Raw genomic sequence first — 23,309 nt, 5'->3', positions numbered from 1 at the left:
TGGACATCGTCTCCCAAGTCATCTCCTGCCTCTGGTTTTAGAGCCACCCTTTCCTCTGCCACTGGCCTGAGCTCCAGAGCAAATTTGGGCACAGCTTTCCTTGCCTTCAATTCTTTGCCTACAAAATGAAGTCCCAGCACTTCATCCTGATTGGCAGGCCCTTCGGGATCCAGCTTCCACCACTGTGGCTTCTCATACACCTCGTAGCGTGTTGATTCAAGCAACACACGCAGGGGCCCTGCCGTGCTGGGTTAGCCCTCCAGGATGCCTCCTGGGCCACCTTCCTGCCCTGACACCAGATGAGAGGACTCAGCTCCTCGAAGGCCATAGGCCGTAACTTGAACACACCCCTAGTGTTGCATAATCCACGCTGAATTTTCATCACACCTTTCTGTGCCTGCCTCCCTCTCTGACCACATGCTCCTTTGGAGGATTACCCATTTCAGCTTGCCTCCTGAATGCACAGGGCAGGTGGCTGTCATGCGAGGCCCTCTCCCCCTCCGCTCTTCTAGAAAGTTTCACTACCCTCTTTTCACCCCTTCCTCCATAGGGCACCAGCTTGGTCCCTGGAAGCCACCCTGGAGAGGCAGGCTTTCAGGTTCCCAGTGCTTCCCCTCCCCATCCCCACCCCTAAGCCAACCCTCTCTCCCAGTGCAGCCCAAGGAGGGGGAGCAGATCGGTTTCAGTAGGTGCATGTTGAGAGTAAACAAACAAACAGTGGGGACTAGGGGACTCGTGGCTTGGCAACTTTCATAGGAATACTTTTCTGATTACAGTCACAGCAAACAATGGGCTATTTACTTAACTTCTCTAGCTGTTAATTAGAGAGGAAATTCGAACGTTCCCTGCCCCCAAAGGGTAAGCAGCAGCCGTCCCGGTGAAGCGGCCTCATCCCCACTGGGTAGCAGCTCTGAAATGGAAAGTGTATATAAAGGCACGCGCGGTTCATCTTTGGTCCACCATCAGGAGCAGGAGAGCAAGCAGGCCGTAGCGCTCTGGGTTTGGCTTTATCCAACCTGTGGTGACTTTTTCAGGCAAGTGGCTCCTCCCTGTTCCCCTGGGAGCCCTTTCTCCCATACCTATCTAGTGGCTTAAGCCTGCTCACCAATGGATGAATTTTTACTGAAAAGAAGTCTATTGATGTCCAGACAGGAAATGAGCTCTAAATGCCAGAAACCCGCCTAACACTTGCTCTCTACTTAAAATATATGCATATATATGTCTTATTTTACTACTCAGATGCATTACTGGAACCAGTTTGGCAAATTAACTTTAATATACAGATACAAAACAACAAATATAGATTCACAGCATTTACAAGAAATCATTCAAATAACATTGTAAATAATATATATTTTTTTTTTTACAAAAACTTCATTCAACAGAAATACAGGTCAAGTTATAGCAGTCTTGTACAACATACTTCAGCTGTCAACAGCGAATCATCAGTTTGGAAGCTGTCACGTGACTTAACATTGTCTTGATGTTGCGTTAAATTCAAGGAAAAGGTTACTAAAAGCCTGCAAAAGAGGTAAGTCAAACACAACCAATGCTAATATTTACAAAAAAGACCAATTATTAAATTACAGAATCCGTTAAAGTATTTTCTAAATACAAATGTCGATGCCTAGGAGATAACTAAGGACAATAACGTCAAGTGTGTTGTAACTAAAAACATTTGCATCAAATATGTAAGTTTCTGTGTTTTTAAGATCAGATAGTTGCTACTTATTCTTCTCAAAACTGTTTGATCTCTACTTTCACTGCATGCATCCTGAGAATAACAGCATTAGCCAAGTGGAATTTTAATGAGAACATGTGTACGTTAAGCTTATAGGGACCAATGTTTTTGAGCAGTTTGACCCAGCTGATTTGTGCCCAGCGTCCCTGGCCTGTCAGCCATCAGAAGGACACGTATCCATACTTGTTAGTGCTGTCCTGTGAGGGGCACAGCTGTATCTCCCCTCTTCCGTAAAATAACAAGACAGCAATTTTCTCCTTAACTCCAAGTGATCAGGCTGTTCTATTCTGGCTACATAACTAAGTTGATGTGTACTGAGAAATATCAGCCATTTGGGCATGGAGAGTTTCCCAGCAGATAAATGCTGGACCATGGCTTTTAGAAAAGATTTCTATTGTGAAACAAAGTTCGAATTAAATGCACTTCTGCTTTGTGTCTAGACAACAGCGGTGTAGGACTGAGGGGATTTTCTGAACAGGCATGGAGTTGGTCTTCATCTGGATTAGGTATAAAAAGGCACAACAATATTCAGAAATAGCGTGGAGACGGGGGTGAAATGTTTTCAACGACAAAATCAGACCTACCGGGGAAAAGAGATTTACTGAAAATAAAACTAGGAAGAAGGGACCCCAGGAAAGCTCTGGCACATTGCTGCCAGTCTTTTGCTTACTTGTAGGCCAAAGACGAAGAATGCTATTTCTCTAAGATTTTACAAATATTCCATTTTATGACTGTTTACGATTTACTGCAAGTTGGTTGTGCATTTTAGGTATGATGAAAATCAAGAGGGTTGCTTTTGACCCAAGGCCATTTCAACTGTCTTCCAACAGGTTCTGAAACATAAATAATAAATTAGGTGAGATTTGTCAAAGTGTTTTGCTATCTTTGTGAGACAGACAGAGAGAGAGAGAGAGAGAGAGAGTGTGTGTGTGTGTGTGTGTGTGTGTGTGTTGTGGGGACATCATATTATGCAATACGGGGTTAGAGTGAGGAAAAAGAAGGGAGAAAGCAAGATTCCCAATGAAATCCATACAAAATCCATTTGGGAGCTCTTGGTTTCTCTCGTCTTCTTACCAAGTGGAACACAGGACTTACATCAAGAAGGAAAGTGGGGCAAACCTAAAATTCGAATACTTGAGCCACTATTCTTTACCGAACTCATGCATTTGGTAATAAAACTCAAGCTACATAGATTTTAAACAATTTCTCATTTTTCAAAATCACCAGTAAAGGCCAAGCAGGACCCATTCAGGGTGGGTACTGTATCGACTGACTCTTCACACCGCACTGAGCTCACGGGGGTGGCACCAGGACCCAGCTTTCTGCTTCTGCTGGAGAGTCCCCGGAGGGACAGGGGGCAACCGGAAGTTCGGGCTCGGGTGGGAAATACAGCGGGACTTGTCACAGAACTGAAAGCACTTCACTGCGCATTAGGAAACATTAGTAAATGGGAGCCCATTAAGTTCTTTACTTGAATTGAACCCTCACTGAAAATGTAACATAAGCAAATGGTTCTCTTTTCTTCCCTAATTTTCTTATTATTAAAAAAAATAAAAACTATTCAAAATTGTTGTATATACAAACAACTCTGTTCAGCACAGAGACTCCTAGAATTATTATTGCTGAGGGGTCCACAAAAAGCATTTTAAGTGTAGTTTTCAAAATAGATCATTACATCTTCTTAATAAAAAGGTCAGTTATATAAATGCAACTAAAATCGAGAGGTCCAGCCAAAAAGAAACAACACGTGCGTGCACACACACACACACACACACACGCGCGTGCACTCATACGCTCGGAGCCACAGTACCTCCTGGGAAGCTTCCTCACAGAAGCCACCTCTATCCTGGGACACTGGGTATCACGGTCCAGAGAAGCCGCCCCGGGGTCGGTGACCCCAGGGCAGCACAACCTTGCAGCCATCCTACGTACAAGGGAGCAAGCACTGAGGCTGACCAGAAAACATTTCCAGTTGGTGCTCTAAGGCCCACTCCGACGTCCAGGATTAGGGCTTCTTGATGCGTGATGTCACCTCCTTCGGGACCGGTCCTGGGCAGGGCAGAAGGTGGGGAGGGAAGGAGGGACCAGACGTTTGGAGGCACAGGTTCTACCTTTGTCTAGGATGTTACGGGTTTGTTTACACTCCAGCATGGGCCTACTGGAAAATGGGACTTTCTGAGAGTAGCGTACGAAAAGGGGATTCTCACACAGAAAACCGAAGTGTGGACTACGATACCCTTGTCCAGTGCACTAAGTACATTTAAATGGCCTCTCCCTTGCAGAACCTGTCTTCTCCAGACATATTTAAAAGTTATTTTCATCAACATTTACAATATAGACAAAGAGAAGGAGATTACTGTCACCACGTATCAGCCCACGTGGCCTTCGTTAAAAAGACAGCCATGTCTGAGTCTAGATGTACTGTTGTTAAGGTCTCTTAATAGAGAAAGAACCTTCAGAACCCTCCCGACAGGTTAATAAGGGCGGGGTTAGCACTACCATTTGGGGTTTATGCAACAAAGTCGGCTTCGAATCCTGAGGAAGGTGGGCTGCTGGGAACCGCATGTTTTCTGGGTGGAATGTTCAAGTCACTGTAACTTAACTGGTGGGGACGCCAGAAACAACGGGTGGGGAGAACGCACTGACGCTCTGAACATGCCTTTCCACAGGTGCGTGTGCATATCTCGCTTACCAGAAAATTAAGTAAATGGGTTTTTATATTGCAAACGGATAGGTCTGATTAGTTCCTTAGGTCATGACGTGCAAGCAGGTGTGATTTCTGTCTGGAGAGTCACACGCTGCACACACACCGCGGGAGGGGACCTGACTCGAGAAGGACAGTCCACCCCGTGGTAGGGTTTTGCACTTTCTCCCTGGAAAGCGGCTCCCTCCTCAGGATGCTGAAGGCGCCCAGACTGTGTTCCACGGGAGGGATTCATTGCGCTTCTCCCTCTAGCCTGTCGGGAATGCACCTCGCCAGAGGAAGCCGGCACTACCACTTGGTAACAATTCAGGGGACACCAGGGGACACCACGGCCATCTGCTCTGCTCCGCGGCGCTACGTCGCCTACTACTGTGGAAGACAGCTACAGCTTGCCCGTGCTGGCGAGACGCTACCGTACCAACCCCATCACGACTGTCCCCTGGGAATCCACATGCCAAAGTGGCACTGTAATCGAGGCCCTCCTCAGGAATGGCAGCAGGGAGCGCGCCCGTCATCAGCGATGCCCACTGGGGTCACAGCTCGGCTTCACCGCAGAGCAGGTCATGGGCTCCCGCGGCCCAGCCACCTTGGCACAGGTCCCAGAGGGGTCTCGTGGACATCAGGGCCATGCATCATGACCTCCGTCTCCCTTCCAAGGAGCTGGATCTTCAGAGGCACCTTGGTCACATCCAAGACCTTCTATTCTTCACCCATCCCCAAAGGAAGTTTTCAGCACTGGGTTGAACACACAGAAATGGTTCTCCTCTTTACAGACACCTCAGCCAATGCATGGCCTCCCGTTTTCACTTCTTGAAAGGGGTGAGTTTGTTGAACGTGTGCCAGAAGAGCGACGGCTTCCTCTTGGGCTCGGCCAGGGCAAACACCTGCTGCTGGGGGACGCTGGTGGGCACGGTGACGTGGCGCTGGTGAAGGGGGTGCAGGCTCTGGTGTGGCGGGGCCACGGGGCATCCGCTGTAGCCTAACTCGAGAGGGGAGAAGGGTGGAACATGGACCCAGCGTCACTCGTTAGCCGAAAAGGAAGACTTGAGTTCTTAATTTGATCCTTAATTCATATGAACGCAAAGTACATCTAGAAGCCTACCTACCAGTTGCTGTGAGAATGAAGGGAGCTAGGAACGCGCTGAGAACGCTTAATCGAAACGGTTTCATTGGAATAGGCATTTTAAATCCGCACAGAGGTAATGAGAAAGGCCTAGCACAATGAGCTCCGGGATCACAAGCTAACCGTCAAAGTCAGAGGGACAGGAGGAAGGAGCGTGCTCTTAGAAGGAGCCAGGACTCAGTTCAGAAGGTATCCTGGCCCTGATCTGCCACAAGGCTCTCCCGGCCTTCCCCAGTGAGAGGTGCCTGGCAGGGGACCACCCACCACCACCCACGTTCTTCCCATTTCGGTGCCTAGTTGCTGAGCCAGTGACTCCTGGAAGATGCGGACACCAGCTACTACATTCTAACAAATGGATATTTACTGGTCACCTGCCATTGAAGTGGAGATTCAAAAAAAGAACAAGACAGGGTTTTTTTCTCTTCAAAGGTATTTATCACTTCGTGGTGGGGGGGGTGGTGGGAATTCTGCCTTTGAGCGGAGGGAACAGGGAAATGGGAATGCTAAGGGTTGTTTTGGTAATGAATTCTTCTTGGCCCTCAGCTGATGGCACATCACCATCCTGGGCTTAATTGGGTCTTCCTTTTGCACTTTCAGTTACGAAAATCCGGAATGGGACACATTTCAGAGGATAAATTGTTCTTAAGAGTAGGAAGTCAATCTGAAAAAAAGGTTCTAAGAATATAACAAATGTTTTTGGAACAAAAATCCTTATTATTTTATTCCTGTTGGGTGACATCATGTGTATTATCGGCACTGTAAAAAAATCTTTGCGCATCAGGACGATGGGGCATGACCTGAGTATTGGTCATCTTCAGTAGCTGCTCAGGCAATTCTAATGTGCACGGAGGGTAGGGAGTCCTTGCTCTAAATAAGCTAGTGTGTCTTCTTTTCAGCTCATTTCTCGATGTACTCGATTTTTAGACCTTTCTTCTTACCTACACTAGAACGCAGCCTGCACTGATAAGGAGTTTGGGGCTGGAGATTTCCTCCACGTGTGCCCGAGACACACAGGAGCTGCTGGTTTGCCTCAGACCGCTGAACTGGTTGGCCGGAGGAAGAACGCCAGCACAACCTCAGGATGGGGAGGTGCCGAAGCTCTTTGGTGCCAATTCAAAACACATCTTACAGGCTCATGTTCAAATGTCAGCAAATACTGAAGCGTACTCACACTCAAAACCAAATGCAGATTATTCTAAACCACCCATTTGCGGGGGGGGGGGGGGGGGGGGGGGGGTGTCTATCATTTTGAGTTTCACCTGTACGTCTCTCTGTTGTTGAGAGCTGGTCATCAGTGCGCTGACGACCTCAGACATTCGCGATTTTAATTCCCCTACTGATATACATGAAGGAGATAAGGAGATGAAGCCTTCTTCAAAACTTACCTTTTGATTTTCCGTGTCCTGCCTTTTGAGCATTTAACATGGCGAGTTTCTTTTGATTTTCTGAAATTTCCATTCCTGGATTTAGGAACAGACATGAGAAACATTCAAAACAGGTGAAATAAGTCAATCAGAGAAAGACAGTTATCATATGATTTCACTCATATGTGGAATTTAAGAAACAAAACAAAGGATCATAGGGGAAGGGAGGGAAAAATAAAATAAGATGAAATCAGAGAGGGAGATAAACTATATGAGACTCTTAACCATAGGAAGCAAACTGAGGGCTGCTGGAGGGGAGGGGGCGGGTGCTGGGTAACAGGGTGATGGGCATTAAGGAGGGCATGTGATGTAATGAGCACTGGGTGTTCTATGCAACGGGTGAATCACTGAACTCTACCTCTAAAACTAATAATACACTACATGTTAATTAATTGAATTTAAATAAAATGAAAAAAAAAAAAACCCCAAACAAACAAGTGATGCCATTACAGAGTAAAACCAGAACCAGAACCCATACTAACCCTGAGGTGTTCAACATAACCCACAGCAAAGAACCTTACTCCTCGAGGAACTGTAAGAGGTTGAAAAGATTACAAATGGAGAAGGAGCAAGGACTGTCACCAGGACGGACACTAGGACGACATCCTGCCAAGCAGGACACGTTAACGGGTGCCGTGGGGCACCGCGAGCACCGACGACAGACGCCGACCGAACGCCGCCCGTAGGAACCCGAGCTGCCACGCCTGTCCCGCAGCAGGCTTAGAAGCACAGCTGACCCTCGAGCAACATGGGGTTGGACCGCGTGGGTCCACTTATACGTGGGGTTCTCTTGATAAATACAGGGCAGTGCTGTAAATGCATTTCCTTTCCTTATGATTTTCTTAACAACATTTTCCCCTAACTGACTTTATCGTAAGAATAAAGCATATAATGCATATAACACAGATGTGTGTTAACGGACTGTGTTATCGGTAAGGCTTCCAGTCAGCAGTGGGCTAGGAGAGTGAAGTTCTGGGGGAGTCCAGAGTTACATTTGGATTTCTGACCGTGTTGGGGGGGGTCGGCGCCCCAACCCCCACGTTGTTCAAGGGTCAACTGTACTCAGGATTTGCGGATCCTGCTTCTTTTTGCCGGGGGGCCGTTTCACTCTGGGAGGGGGCTGGCCTCTGGGGCCGGCGCCTGAGGCCAGAAGGCGGAGGCGCTGCTCACCCATCTCGCGGTCCTCCTGCACGCGCCGCCTCTCATCCCCGCAGGCCTGCAGCCACCGCGCCTTGTCCTCTTGCTTTTTGGCACAAAACAGATGAACTTCGTCAGTGGTTTTGCTGACGAGCTTGAAAGCGTTCTTCACGTTGAGGTTCCAGTCCTTGTCCCGTCCGTCCTCCAGATCCACGAGCTGCACCTCATCCATGTCCGTGCGGCCTCTGTAGTAGAGCACGTCCCTGCGCAGCAGGTCCTTCTTGCAGGACACCAGCTGGTGGTCAAACAGGAAGAACGTCCGCTGCTGGCTCTTGCCGTGCTTGGTGATTTTGGTCAGCTCCCCAGAATGGATCAGTTCGGAACTTCGGTCTAGGATATCCAGCCCCTGCAAGGATGGACACATATTTTAAGACCTTCCCATTTGGATTCCTTGAGACTGTGTCACGGATACAAGAACAAGTCCTGACACACAGTCTTTCTCCGACTTTCCAGTTACAGGAGGTCCGGTCACAGCTCAGCAGGGCGAAAAAAAGGCCACTTACACCTCGGGTGGTTCGTCTCCTTGTGTGTGAAACTTCTTTTATTTCCTACCCTGTGGGAAAATGTTACAGTGCCTCTGTGTCATCCAAAGGGCCTTCCTTACAAGGAAGGACTGGTGATAAACGCGCTGGATGAATGGGCTCCAATCAGTCTGGAATGGCTGCTCCCCGGAGAATAAGGACACCAAGGAGGCTTTCTACGGGGGGCACTTAATGCTACAGACTCTGGGGCTCTGGCTTTTGAGTCTGGTATGTATAGTGGCTCCCAGAGTAATAACTAGCTTAGGATCTTGGAAACAAAAGACCAGACAGCAAATTGCCAGCAAGGTATCGGTAAACTTCTGACAATAAATTATCCCCTAAATGTCACAGTCCAAGAACACAAGGGAAAAACACATCTTTACAGTATTAGGTTGGGTCTAACCCAATGGAACTGTGTGGTATTTGGTACAACACTGGCCTTTGATTTATAAGATTTTATCCTCCTTCAATCCTAGTCATACACAATATTTTGTGGAGGCAAAAAAGCTTGACTCCAAAATAGTTCTTCTACTTGCTTGCCTAGAGCAATTCTGTGCCCCAGATTCTTCACTTACAAAGTAAGAGAGTTAAACACAGTGATGTCTAAGGGCCCATCCAAGCTCCAGAAGGCTCTACGGCCCCTGAAATAGACGTATTTCTTTCCAACATTCACTGCTATAACCTACTTTAGTTAAAAACCTAACTTCCCAATCCAAACTCTCTTAATCCTTAGGGACAGTGAGTTCTGACCAATTAGTTTAATGTACGATGAATTGTGCTTGGTCTGAAAAAAATCAGAACAACATTAGTTGTTTGAGCAAGCCACTTAATCTTGCCATGTTTCCATTTCCCTATCTGTTAAATGGGAGTAACAGTAGCTCCTACCTCATAGGATTATTGAGAGGATTAAATGAGTTCACATATAAAAATGGTTTAGACCAGTGCCAGGCATGTGGTAAACACAATCAGCGTTGTTTTTATAAATAAATGTTTGTGCATGTGTGCGCACATATGCACACAGGACCATCATGACAGCGCGAGCCAAGCACTGCATTTGCCACCGTCTTATATAATCCTCATGAGAGCTCTATGGATATAGCTAATATTTTCAACCCCATCTTAAGGATGAAAATCTTAATCTTGCCCAGATCATACCCAATTCAAACACAGGCAATGTGAGTCCAGAGTCCATACTCCTACCACACTGTTTGTATTTTAAATGTTCTCCAGGGGCTCCTGGGTGGCACCGTCAGTTAAGGGTCCAACCCTCGGTTTAGGCTCAGGTCGTGATCTCAGGGTCATGAGATCGAGCCCCATGTCCCGCTCCGCATTCAGATCAAAGTCTGTTTAAGACTCTCTCCCTCTGCTTTTCCCCACCCCCAACTCGTTCTCACTGTCAAATAAATAAGACTTTAAAAATGTTCTCTAGTTGCTCTGATGGAGCGTACTTTCTAGCAGGAGAGACAGAGCGTAAACAATAAATTAATTACAGACACTCTTCAGAGTTGATTTTTTGGTGGAAGTGAGTTACTGGTAAAGTAGCTGACTGTTAAGTTCAACCACCTGCTTCAAAATATATATACCATTAAAGCCAAGAATATAACGTATCAATCACAGGATGTCACAGTATGTCATCAAACTAGACCAGAGTGAGGGAGGGCGTGAGCAGTGCTGGGCGGCGGGGCAGGTGCAGGAAGGGGTGCTCACTTACCTCCCAGCCTACGATGGACACCTGCCACCGTGCTATCTTGTCTATGCTTTCCAGCCTGCGCTTGCGCTCATTGATCAGACAGGCTACGTTCTTCATGGCTTCATAGGCTGCCTTTATGTTGCTGTAGTCACTGTAAAGTAGGAGGTTCATTTTAACCATATAACCTGAAACTCACAAAGCAGGGCCGACAAAGTAATACACTCCATCCTGGATTTTGTATACTAATAGTCTAGATAAAGTAGCATTTAAATAATGGCCATTGTTTCCTTTTTCTCGTTCCTCCATGAATAGACCACAGTCTCCATAGGTTAAGGGAACTGACTGAATGCAATCCAGAATTCTTCGGAATGAGAATGTTTTCATTCATTTCCCAGAAATCACAATGAATGAAAGTAAAGGCCACAAGAAATAAGTTTTAGTCACAGTGACAATGGATTATTTTCACTAATAAAGAAAGGACAGTCTTTATGACTGTTTTGGTTCTCAGATAGCCAGTTTTGCTATATAAAGTACTTTAATAATCACTAACCATTCCCAAGAGTAATTATTTGCTCTGAGTCTCATCTTCTAAGATGTTCAAGAAAGGGACACAAAGAGGACACAAGCCACAGAGGCCTGACGTGGTGAACTAGCCTCTAAAACTGTAGGTACCAGGAAAACAAACTACAGTTCTAATCACCACACAGACTACAGCAGAGCGTGGCTTGTACTGGAAAGTTTGACGTTCAGGTTTTGCTCAGCGTTAATAATTTGGGGACACGTAAACCAATCATCTAGCTAATGAACTGAATTCTTTACTTTCCAGCACTTTCCTGTGTCTTATGAGATAGACAGAGCCTTTGGATCTCAGTGGCACCGAATTAGATCCTCCTGCTCAGCAAGGAAAGAAAGCCTTGGAAGCAGATTCTATTGTCTATTTACCAAACACAAATAACTCAGCCCCTGGGAAGTCCCTGGGCATTCCCCCACAAGGCAGACCCTGCTGCCTCTAGACAGGCCTATTCACACTCAGCAGCAGAGCACAAAGGAAGAACAAAATAGACACAAGGGGACTGTCCAAATAATGGAGCAACCAGTCACCCCAGGCCTCCAGCAATGAAGAAAGTGTACAAAATAATTGTACATTTTTCCTACGAGTTTTTCTGTCAATTCTAGGAAAGAGGCAGAGTATAATGTTTTTTTGAAAAAAAAAAATTGTCTTGTTTTCCTGAAGACAAGGAAATGGGTTTTCTGTCATTTCCTTTAAAAGGATTTTTTTTTTTTTTTTGGGAAAATAGCCAAAGTATGCAAACGCCTCATAGTGGAAAATACCCTTAAAAGAGAAAAATTAACTGCTGAAGGATGATGTATAGACTCTTGGTCATACCTTGCCCATCTTGGAATGTACCAATCTGCTTGCCCCCGTCTGTCAAGATGTCTCTGCTTCTTATTCTCTTATATGTTTTCTCTAGCTCCTCATCATCATGTGTTTTTATTCTTTAACATTTTCTGCAAATTTGTGGCTCTCTTGACTTTGCTATTTTCCTTGCACTCAAGTTTTCTGATTTTTCCATCAGAAAAAGAAAAAAAATATATGTATATAGCTCTCTTCCCTTTTATCTATTTCAATGAACTCCTTTCTCTTATTCCTTTAATCTTAATTTTTTAAATGGACATCCACATCTAGGTTCTACTGTTTGGCAACCTAGCTCTTTTTTTCCTTCCAGCTTCCACTCTAATTGCAAAAAGATCCCCTTTGCAAGCCCCATGGCCGCACAGGAGTCCGGCAGCAGACAGGATGAAAGCAAGCTCCGTGCTGCACACCCTGCGGGGCCAGGCGCTGCCACGGATAATCTGACTGCTCTCAGGGCGACACTTAGCTGTTAAAGCCCACAACTGTTGTGGTTTGGCACAGCACATTTCCTCTGGGTACAACCCTGTCCCCCCGCCCCCAATACTAGAACCTCTCCAGATCGTCTGTTCAAGGGCTGCAGGCGCACTGAAAGCTTTGTACCAGTGACACGGATGTCACGGGTGAAGTGTGGTTCTTACCTAAAACAGTAAGCTTTATCCTAAAACCTTGCCCACTGGCATTCCGGTTCTGGCCTGGTGAGAACACAGCAATGACCCAACCAGTGCCAGCTAAACGCACCGCACAGTTGGGAACTGCACATCTCGGGGAATGGCATAGGATGGCATGCCCATTCCAACACTGAATGGGTGAGATCTTACAAAAAACCACAGCATGGTTATACATTATTCTGCACATGCAGGAAAACAGGGAGTTGTTATTAACTAAGCAATGGATAACTTTTTGGCTCCCCTAGAAGAACTTAGTTAAGGACAAAGCAAGTCCCACAAGGAAATGGAGCATCCGGGTAACCATGATGAGAAGCCCCATGTCCAAGCACAAGGGGATGGGGCGGAACAGATCACGGAGACGGAGCAAGCACCCAGGTTGGGCAAGAAAGGTCTTAGGGGCACTTGGGTGGCTCAGTCAGTTGAGTGTCTAACTGGTTTTGGTTCAGGTCATGGTCTCAGGGTTGTGAGATCAAGCCCTGTGTTGGGCTCTGCGCCCAGCAGAATCTACCTTGATTCTCTCTCTCTCTCCCTCTGCCCTTCCCCCTGCCACGCATGCTCTCTCCCTCTGTCTTTCTTTAAAATAAATAAATCTTTAAAAAAAAGAAAGGGCTTAGAGATGAACAGGACCTCAGCGGGATGCTTCTCCAAGCTAACCCTTCACTAACTGTATCCTTGAGATTCCCCACTCTTCAGAAGTTTAAACTTTGGTAGTCCTCACCCTTCTGTAAAGTAACTTTTTGTTGCAATACATGATACCGCTCTGAGGGTGAGCTGCCCTAGGACCGGAAGCAAAGTATTTCTGAAACTGTATTCACACTGGTGTCTTTTAAAAATTGTTCTTTTAACTACAGAGTAGCTACAAAAGAGGATCAGACATCAGTTTTAAGGACCAACAGTACAATACAAATCCCTGTGTGCTCATGACACAGTTTAAGAATTATTCTTAATTTTTTAGTATCTCTAGGAATGGATATTCTGGAGCCTCTTCAATGACCCTGTTTCAAGACCTCATAATCTTGAACATTCTAAGCAAGGTGACAATTTCTTCCATGAGGCTAACCCAGAGTGTCAGGAGGACACCTAAGCCCGCCTGCCGCCGCCGCTCCGCGCAGCCCTGAGGGCCGGCCCGGGGACCCAGGGCGCGCGGCCGAGAGAGGCTGCGTCGCGTCGGGCCCGTGGCGCGCGCGCCGCCCTCACCTGTGCTCCTGCGTGGTGTACTTGAGCAGCTCGGCCAGCTGCAGGGGGTACTTGCAGATCTTCTGCACTGGGGTGAGCAGGAAGCCGTCGATGGCGATGTCGATCATCTGCTGGAGCAGGCGGCAAGCTTCAAAGAAGTGTCTGTACCTGCCCTGCTTCATCAGGTTGGACAGCTCGGCGCAGGCGCCCGGATGGTTGTTACAGTACTCGGAATAGATGGCAAAGCCCTCTTGCTGGGAAGGGAAGCGCAGCGGCGTCAGGTTATCGGCAGGCATCGGGCCATGATGTCTTCGGGCGGGGGGGCGGGGGGAATGTACAGACTGGGGGTGGGAGTGGCTGGAAGGGAGGAGAGGCTATCTTTGCGGGGTGGGGGCTCTAGGACTCGGCGCCCTGGTCCCACTCGAAGGCCCCTTCCGTGTACCCCAAAAGTCTCACGTGGCTTTCCTGGGAGAGCGGCACCCGCTGCCACCACCGTGTCCGCCCTAGCTCTGCTCTAAGGAAAAGGCAGGCACTAGGCACAAATCCAACTCTCTCCCCGTCGTCCTCTGATAGACGTGGTCGTGCCCATGACCAAGTGAGCATTCGAAGCCACCACCCGCTCCCCTCACTGCGCCCCTCTTTAACATCCTACCAACCTGGCTTCCACACGCTGTCCCCTCTGACGTCCGATCGAAAGCCCCCCGCCCACCTCCTTTCTCCTCCGCTTCTCGCTCGCAGGCTGCCGCCGCCCTGCCAGCCCCGTGCGCTCAGCCTGGGCTTCCCCCGGCTTCCATGGCGGCCAGGCTCGCAGTCGTCTCCCCTGCCCACAGCTGTGGGCCCTGCAGCCTGCGCCCGCCCCACGGTTTGTCCTTATCCATGCTCAACACGACACGTCTCCCACCAGACTCCTACTTCCCTACAAGACAGGTTCTCCTAACCCACCCATCAATTCTTTGAGACCCAACGACCTGCAGGCGGGTCGGACTGCCGCTTTTCGATGTTCCCCAAGACCAGTTTCGTCAGCTGGTTCTCAGAAATTCCCACGCCGACATGGCTGTCCTTCCGCATGCCCACGGCAGCCACCCCTACCCCGGCCCCCTCTGCCCGGAACGCAGCAGCCACACCTCGTCCCTCAGCTAGACTCTGCCGCAAGGCCCACACAATCCAGAGGCTCCACCTTCCCCAGGCCCTGCCCCCACTGCAGCCTGACCTTCGCTGACCTCTGAAGCCTCTCTCTTGGAACCTTCTGCTCTGGCCAAACAGGCCCGGTGCGCTCGTGGGGCTGATCTTCTGCCGCTGCGGCCACCACAGCATTATTTTCAGCTGTTTAAAGTTAACCCACTCCGGAGGGTCCGCTCGGCTTCCACTGCCTCTGTGTAGTCACTGCGGTCAGTACCGCCACCCGAGGAGGTAGCTGTCCTCACTGCTGTCACTAGTCCAATGATTACACCCACTGGGCTGGGAATAAAGTCTCCTTCCTCTGAAACCTCTTAGTATTAGACACGGGCAGTCGCTCCCCAGTTATAAGCTCGCCATGATCACAAGACTGTTCTGAGGCACTTTCGGTGCCCCAAAAGCAGGGGTCCCAGAGCCACACACCTCGGTCTGAATCCACACCTGCCCCTTACTCAGGTGTGACCTTGCGTCAGTTACTCTCTGGGCTATAGTTTCTGCATGGGGAAAATGGGGAAAATAATCATACCTTCTCCGTAGCAGTACCCAAGCTAATATAAGCAAACCCTGGAAACACTGCTTAACATACAATAGTCCCTTAATAGGTATTATGAGAAATTACTCCAAACACAACCTCCTAAAACCCTCAAAGCTGCATAAAAGTGGGAAGATTCTGAAATCTGGAGGTATTTAGGTAAAGACTAACCATATAAGCCAAGCAACTTAATTTACAGCTGACATCTCCATTCCCTAGAAGATTAATCCAGCAAACAAAGCAAGAAACAAAACAGAACAAGAAGGACTCCTTTCTAGAATGGAGAAACATTTCAAAATTATTTAACCGGATGTTATATTAATAAGAAATAACAGGTGACATACATGTTGAAGAAAGCAGGATCCTATTTCACTTAAATGAGGTTCCTCTTTATTGTATTGTTTCTCAAGGTCTTTCAGGAACTTTCTTTGGAATTTGTAAATATCTTCAATGTTTCCAAAAATGGTGGCTAGTTGTGCAACAGTGAACATTCCCGTGTGCTTGCGACACTGTCGAATATAGCCCTGCAAAACAGCAAAGTAAACTTTTAAAAATTAATCTGCAGAGTCACAGAAATTATTTAGTTGAATAATATAGCTTTGGGGGCCCAAAGCCATTATCTTGGAAGGGATTTGAATGAAAGAAAATTATTTTAACCCTACGGGTCCCTGTTGGGATAAACATACCTCGGTGACTCCAGGGTGCTATGAATATTTTAAAAACAAAAGGGAAGAGAACAGGTGCATGTGGCTGGATGTGTAAAGCAAGAAACTATATAATAAAGTTTTCAGATTATGCTCCTGAAACAAAGTTGCTTGGTTTCAAATATTAAAGCTCCAACATTGGGACTGTCACACTTTTTTCTAAACTCTTAAGATAATCATTCTCCCATCCCTAATTTCATTTCACAGCTGAGAAGACCTGTCAAATACAGAAAGCCACAGCTTGCTGAACAGCTCATGCAGCCGGCTCAGTGTCACGGCAAAGAGCCAAGAAGATCTTACCCAAGGATTCCACCATCACCTACTTTCTATATAGAGCATAAAGCTGCAGATCTTTAATCCTAGGCCTGCACGGATTAGAGTACTATTCACTCTCCCCCTAGTTGTACTATGGCTGGGGTAGGAGTTAGTGTGGTGGGAAGGAAAAGCCATAAATATGTGTAATACTTATCCCCACATCAGCATCTTGTAATTACACAGCCTAAGTGGCCTGGCTGATAAAATACATACCACTGACTATTTGGTATGAACTTTAATAGAAAGACAATGTAAAGGTTCAAAATACAGGCTCTAAGGCAGACTGGTTTAAATCCCAACCCCACCACTTTACTTGCTATGTACCTCAGTTCCCTCATCTGTAATGGGGGGGGGGGGTTGGTGATAATAGGACCAGCTGATGAGAGCGTTTGCAGAAGTTAATCCAGGTTGAGGGACGGCACAAAGTCAAAGCTCAACAATCATTAGCCATGACTTATTTTCCTAAAATGGCAATTTAAAGAAACTCCCTTAACTAGACACTTACATGGAACAAGATGGTTAGCATCAATAAGATAAACATCGCTCAATCTTTATGGGGCCAGTTAATCCGATTCCAAAATGGGCACTTGTCTCGCTTCAGCTTGTCTTCAGCGCTGAATGTTTGCAGCTGAGCTGAGAGTGCAGAACTCAGCATTCACAGCCAGGACAGCGGAATGAGGAGACAGGGCCAACACCAGTGTAGTGTCAGGCTCATACAGAACCCACAGAGACAAAGAATATCATGGGAGAAACAGAATTTACCACACAGTAGAATACCATGACACTGCAGAACATGGCCTAGGATGTCACTAAGTAAAACCGATTTTTCTTTTTTTTTTGGTCTGTATCTACATGACTCAGAACCTAATCTGTGAGTCAGTGACTAGATGTAGTGGGATTGTAAACATTGACAGACCTTTGTAAAATTACGTGGGTTTCACTGAAAGGGTGTTGCCTCCTCTAAAAGTCGTTCACTCTGAATAACCTCGGGAAGTCAGTCCTCAGAGAGATAGTTGCATAGTGCCCAGAAAAGAAAACTGACTACAACAGAGAGCCACTGATGCTCACCAGGGCAGACAAGTATTTAATGAGGGCGGAGTCTGTGCAGGGACCACGTGGGCAGAAAGGGGCAAGGAGAAGGGAAGACTACAAAAAAGTAAGTATATAAAATGAGGGTCTGACTGAGGTCCACTGTGGCCAGGCCACAGGGCCTGGGGTCTTACCTCACAGATGTCCTTGAGGTGCTTGATGTACACCCGCTCAGTGTTCATGATCTCCTGGATGACGTTGGTCCTCATCTGGTGCTTGCTCTCCGAGTGTTTGTGGCGGTTCTTGCCGGCATCCTCCTCCTGCTCCTCGCCCTGGGTGCTGCTGGAATTCTCTGACAGTTCTTCCTGATTGACACGCAACTGCGGGCCACACACAGGTGACAAGTGACTTGGGGGGAAGGCCCCCCAGGTTTCCACTTCTCCAGGCTGTGAGCAAGACAGCCTGGCCCGAGGCTAAGTCTTCAAGTACTTGGCAGAGCCATGGCTGGGCCAGTGGCTCCAAGCATGGCAGCAATGCCAAACAACCAGATGACCATGGTTGAAATGTTTCCTTCAACCCAGTCTAATTTCTGAAAGCTTTCATTTAAATGATTACAAAGAACTGAACCTGCACTGACTGAGTGGGCTTGAGCCTGACAGCACGGTTCTACCACTCCCCCACAGACCGTCGTGAGAAGGGCTTGTAAGCGCCGCACACTTACTCTGACAAAGCTTGCAGGGAACCAGGCTTCCTTGTCCTCATTCCGGCCCCACCACCAGTCCTTGTTAGAGGCTTCCAGAACCTGGATGACATCTCCTGCCTTGAAGCCCAGTTCCTGGTCATCCATGGTCACGTGGTCCCACAGGGCTTCTGCGCAGACCACACTGCCATCACCGATCAGCTGTAATGGGGACACGTGCTTAGTGCAAAACCAGGCAGGCAGAAGGGCAAGGGACGTGCTCTCCCAGGAGGGGCATGGACACCTTCTACCTCATACTTGCACACACTGTTGGCTTGTGGTCAATACTTCACGTTTGACTGTTACACAAAATGAGTTTCCGTATTATGGAAAACAAAATGAGGTGGGCATCTCTCATACGCTCTTAAAGGAAACCCCAAATCTACTTTTCTTTTTTATAAGACAGTATAAAAATGGCTCACTGATCTATATGTCAGTTACCTAATGAATGTGAATATCTGGAATATTCACCCCCAAAATGGTTTCTGAGCAGACAACACGGAGCCAGGCCTCTAATGATTATGCACATACTTTATTGCAAGACCCTCACGACTTCCCCTAGAACTTACTCCTCAGACTTCATTCACAGTCTGAATAAAATTTTAATCTAACTTTATCATCTACAACCATTCAAGAGAACACAGCCTGATCTACAGATATTTAACAGCTACTTTAAAAAGGAAAGGACAGACACAACTCACCTGTTAGTCAGCCACAGGGGTGGATGGCTGCAGGTCCCCTCAGCACCCCAGGACATCATCATATTCTACAGCAACAACTGGTATTACTAACGGAGATGCTAACTCACTGAGAACTGACACTCCACATGCTCAATTCAAGAACTCCGAAAGCTAGTAAGTGCCTTCTGGAAAGATTTCCATAAAAAGGGCTGAAGATGCACAGTGGTGGAAAGAACACCCGATTTGTAGTGAGAAATATGTGGTTAATTTCAGCTCTGCCTTTTACTAGCAAATGACACAGCCTCTTAGTTTCAGAATATTAAAATACGGGTAATAACTGCAATTTTAACATTTACCTCTTAGATTGGCTGTGAGATCTTTCTGAGATAATGTTAGGAACAGCATTTTGTAAACTGAAAAGCACTCCCCAAACACCAAGCAGCAGTCGCTGCCTTTATTAAGTAGAGCAGTGAGCGAGCTTTAGTTATCTGGAAAACTTAAACGATCCTCGAAAATGCTAGAATGTCAGAGTTCTAGGTTTTAGAATATGTTTGGTAAGAAATAATCAAGGGGGGCACCACTGCGTGGCTCAGTCAGCCAGGCGTCCGGCTCCTGATTTCGACTCAGGTCATGATCCCAGGGATAAGGAATCGAGCCCCACGTTGGGCTCTATGCTCAGCGGGGAGTCGGCTTGAGATTCTCTCCCTCTGCTCCTCCCCCAACTCATGCTCGCTCGCTCTGTAATAAATAAATCTTTTTAAAAAGAGAGAGAGAGGAAAAGAAGAACCACGAGGGCAAAGTCTGAAGTGATTCTGCCCCCTGAAAATGGAGCATCCAAGGCTCGCCACTGTTGAGTGTGACCCCAGTACCTCGTTGATGGCCAGCTGCTCCCCACCCGGCTGTAGGTATCTGGGGTTGGCCTGGCACAGGTCTTCATAGCTATAGTCCTCCTCACTGCCGTTGTCATCCACTAAGGCCGCAGACTCTGCACCTCCATCTGAAGAAACTAGAAAAGAAATGGCATGGTTTATGGTTAAAAGGACACAGCTAACAACAAAAAAAAACATTTTAATGACAAAATAAATGACCTTTGAGAACATGCCCCCAAGGGGAAGCAATCATTTGTGTCGTACCCAGAATAAGACATCTTTAGAAAACTCCTACAGATCTATCGATCCAAAGGTAGCAGTCATGCGTGGAGCCAGGGTCGAGTGTTACAGTGAGCGGGAAGGAGAGCATTTCAGAGAAGACTGCCAATGTTAACACACAGCATTATTTTGTCACTTAGGATACTGAGTAAACTATGTGTGATCTGGCTGGCAATTTGTGCTCCACAGTGGACATAAAATATATAAAACGCAGATCATATTTCTAAGTCCTGTGTTGGTAAGCTTGAGGAGATAAAGAAATGAAAATATAATCATTTTTAAAAAGTGTGTGGCTTCCACCTTTCACCTGCAAGGCAGTGGTGCTACTAAAATCAAAAGGTGTTGATAGTGTCCTAAGTGGAAACACGTAGTCATTCTTTCCAGGTGTCCATAATATGAAAAGGTTGGAACTTACGATACCAGGGTTAGGAATGAGATAGCACCTTTGCCAAAAAGGAGAGAAGATCTTTTAAGGATGGGTACAGCATTCTGGACTGCCCACCTTGGCATTCAGATTTCTCTTCTTCCTGGGACAGTGGGCTACTCTCACCAAGGCTAATCTGTCATCCAGCAGGGGGAATTATAAAGAGAAAGAACATTCCTTGTGAAGAAGACAGAGGAAGCCTTCGTGGTAGTAGCTGGCTTGTTAAGATACTTGAGATGACTCTTGAGAACAAAATGTGGCTCGATCTGAAGCACACGGTATATGGACACCCGTCCATCTAATAGAAGATGAGACCTGAAAAGTAAAGTGGGTGGTAGGGGTGCCTCAAGGATCTACAGTGAGCAGTGGGGCAGCTCCTTCAGGATTCTGAGTAGGAAGCAACAGGTTTTGAAGACAGGCCCCCTAACACTATAGAACGGGTCTGAGAGTCCCAGAGCCTGGTCTGAATTCTAGCCCTGCCCCTCTACAGGCATGGGACCCAGCAACTTCCTCTCTCTGAGCTTCCTCCTTCTGTTGCACAAACTATTTTCTTTCTCTTTGGAGAATGAGGTGGTGGTGTGTGTCAAGTTCCTAGCATCTTTGATTCATGGTTGGGACTCCCTAAAAGAGGGTTCTGTGATGATGGCAGCGCATGTGGTGGGAGCCGGGCTAGAGAAGGACCCTGCCACAGTTGGGTGAGGGAGGGCCTGGAGGTACTCCCTGTACCTCCCTAGTTTCCTTTACTTGGCCTGAATTCATCATCATAATTGTAGTCCTGTCCGTGCGTGGTGAGGAAAACTTAAGAATCTGACACATGTAATATGATCCTAGAGCTAATTTTCATGGTGTTGATCACCACCCATTGTTGCAAACCTTTTTCAATAGTTATCGTTGTTTTAGTGTAAGAATTTTAGGCTCAGTTTACAGACTGTGTTGCTTTTATTTTTTTATTTTTAAGTTTTTTGAGAGAGTGTGTGTGTGCAAATGGAGTGGGGGGAGGGGCAGAGGGTGAGGGAGGCAGAGAATCTTAAGCAGGCTCCATGCCCAGCACAGAGCCCGAGGTGGGGCTCCATCTCATGACCCTGAGATCGTGACCTGAACCAAAATCCAGAGTCGGACACTTAACCAACTGAGCCACCCAGGTGCCCCCAGACTGTGTTTCTTTTAAAAAGTTGTTCACGATAGCAGCCTGGCTGAAGTGACAGGAGGGAAGCCACGGGGCCTAGTATGCAGAGCGTGGGGCCATGGTCTGGGGCTGGACGGGTCTGTGGACTACCTGCAATGCAGCTCGTCCAGATGGGATGGGCTGCAAATGTAAAAGGCATGTCAGATTTTGAAGACTTAGTACAAAATAAGGAATAGAAATATCTCATTAAAAAAAAAAAGTTGTTTAGTTGAGAAAGAAGACCTGTCCCCTGAGGGTAGTTACTAGAAATCCAGATTTGCAAGTCCTTGCAAAAGGCAAGAGCAGAGAGCACTCTCCCACTGCGATCTCAAACCAGCCTTCCTCCTTCCCAGTACACTGGCCTCTTTTTTTGTTTGTTTTACAAATATTTTTTTATTAAGATTTTATTTATTTATTTATTTGTCAGAGAGAGAGAGCACAAGCAGGGGGAGTGGCAGGCAGAGGGAGAAGCACACTCCCCACTGAGCAAGGAGCCTGATGGCGGGATTTGATCCCAGGACCCTGTGATCATGACCCAAGCCGAAGGCAGAGGCTTAACTGACTGAGCCACCCAGGTGTCCCCACACTATCTTCTTTGACTTTGCTTTCTTGTTAATTCTACCAGTAACTTGGGATTTTCCAAGTCATCATTGACTTCATCCTCCATTGCTCTGCTGTCAGCTCGACCTGCACAAACAACATCCTTGAATTTCAGTTCTCCTCGCCATTCCCTGGTGCGGCACCTCGGTACCGGTCTCTCCAACCAACCCTCCGTCTCCTCAGTCTCATTCAGGGAAGATCAGAGCCTGTATCTGAGAGGGGTACATACAAGTGAGCTGCCTCAAGGACGAATGGATGCAGGGGAGGAATGTCCCTGGGGCTGACCACAAAGTCTAGAAGCAGACGGAAGCTCTCCAGACCCTTCGCAATGCCTGGCAGACCCCTAGCTTGTTGACTGATTCATCATGGAAGAGAGGCAGCACCTGGCCATGGCAATGCAGGTGGTCCAGACGAGGGGAGTGCAGGCAAGTGGGCAGCGGGGAGCCAACTGCAGGTGTGCGTGTGCACCCGAGTGTGTGTCCGTCCCCAGTGGGAGGCGATGCCACACAGCAGGGCATTCCTCTGGAGTGCGATGCTGGGGGTGGGTCTGTTGCCCAATGCTGGTGGGGGGGGTGGTTTGAGTGGGGCCCTGGAGAAAGGCCACCTTGTCTGAGAAGTGTGCGTGAGCTGTGTAAGAACCTGGATACCGTCTGGTACTTCGGCCTCCTATGCTGTGGTCAGAGTGCTTGCAGGCAGAGAACATGAGGTCACCCAGTCTAGGGCACTTTCCTGGTGTGTGTACTTGGGGGAGAGGGGTGGAGGGAGAAAGTCTTGAGGAAGCAAATATAAACTTTGTACACGCATGAGTCTTTCTTATTAGACTACAAAAACCAATACCAAAAACCAAAACCAAAACCAAAACCAAAAAAACCCCACTAAACCACCGGAAGCCTTGGAGCGGCTGCTGGACTACCAGGCCCAGCAGCTACCCCCCAACAGCTGAGCTGTTCTACTGCTCTTGCCTTAGCCAACACTGATCTGGCACAACCTGGACCGGTGGCATTCATCCTATCATTTTTCAGCCGTGGCTACGGAGCCAAAAGGAGGGAAACTCCAAGAAAAGAAAGGTACCTGGGCCTCCTCTCCACAACAAAGCCCTGAAAATGACACTTTTTCCCTCAAACACCCACTGAACACCA

At 47.4% G+C, this 23,309-nt stretch overlaps 1 protein-coding gene across 7 annotated transcripts in view; it reads right to left on the bottom strand.

Moving 5' to 3' along the window:
• Window positions 1–1,235: 1,235 nt before the first annotated feature.
• Window positions 1,236–23,309, bottom strand: part of SPATA13 (spermatogenesis associated 13) — a 142,349-nt gene continuing 120,275 nt past the window's right edge. For all 7 annotated transcript variants that reach the window (XM_032403331.1, XM_032403328.1, XM_032403330.1 and 4 more), the window contains 9 exons: window positions 19,703–19,839; window positions 18,136–18,315; window positions 17,609–17,794; window positions 15,711–15,890; window positions 13,680–13,912; window positions 10,422–10,551; window positions 8,163–8,535; window positions 6,954–7,028; window positions 1,236–5,424 (listed from right to left, as the gene is read on the bottom strand). In XM_032403331.1, coding sequence (XP_032259222.1) covers window positions 5,249–5,424; window positions 6,954–7,028; window positions 8,163–8,535; window positions 10,422–10,551; window positions 13,680–13,912; window positions 15,711–15,890; window positions 17,609–17,794; window positions 18,136–18,315; window positions 19,703–19,839 — 1,670 coding nt within the window. In that variant the 3' untranslated portion in view covers window positions 1,236–5,248. The remainder of the gene's footprint in view (window positions 5,425–6,953; window positions 7,029–8,162; window positions 8,536–10,421; window positions 10,552–13,679; window positions 13,913–15,710; window positions 15,891–17,608; window positions 17,795–18,135; window positions 18,316–19,702; window positions 19,840–23,309) is intronic.

Source organism: Phoca vitulina, unplaced genomic scaffold (assembly GCF_004348235.1).
Source record: "Phoca vitulina isolate PV1807 unplaced genomic scaffold, GSC_HSeal_1.0 scaffold5, whole genome shotgun sequence".
Classification (NCBI taxonomy): domain Eukaryota; kingdom Metazoa; phylum Chordata; class Mammalia; order Carnivora; family Phocidae; genus Phoca; species Phoca vitulina.
The sequence above is the reverse complement of the archived record's forward strand: the minus strand, read 5'-3'. Positions and strand labels throughout refer to the sequence as shown.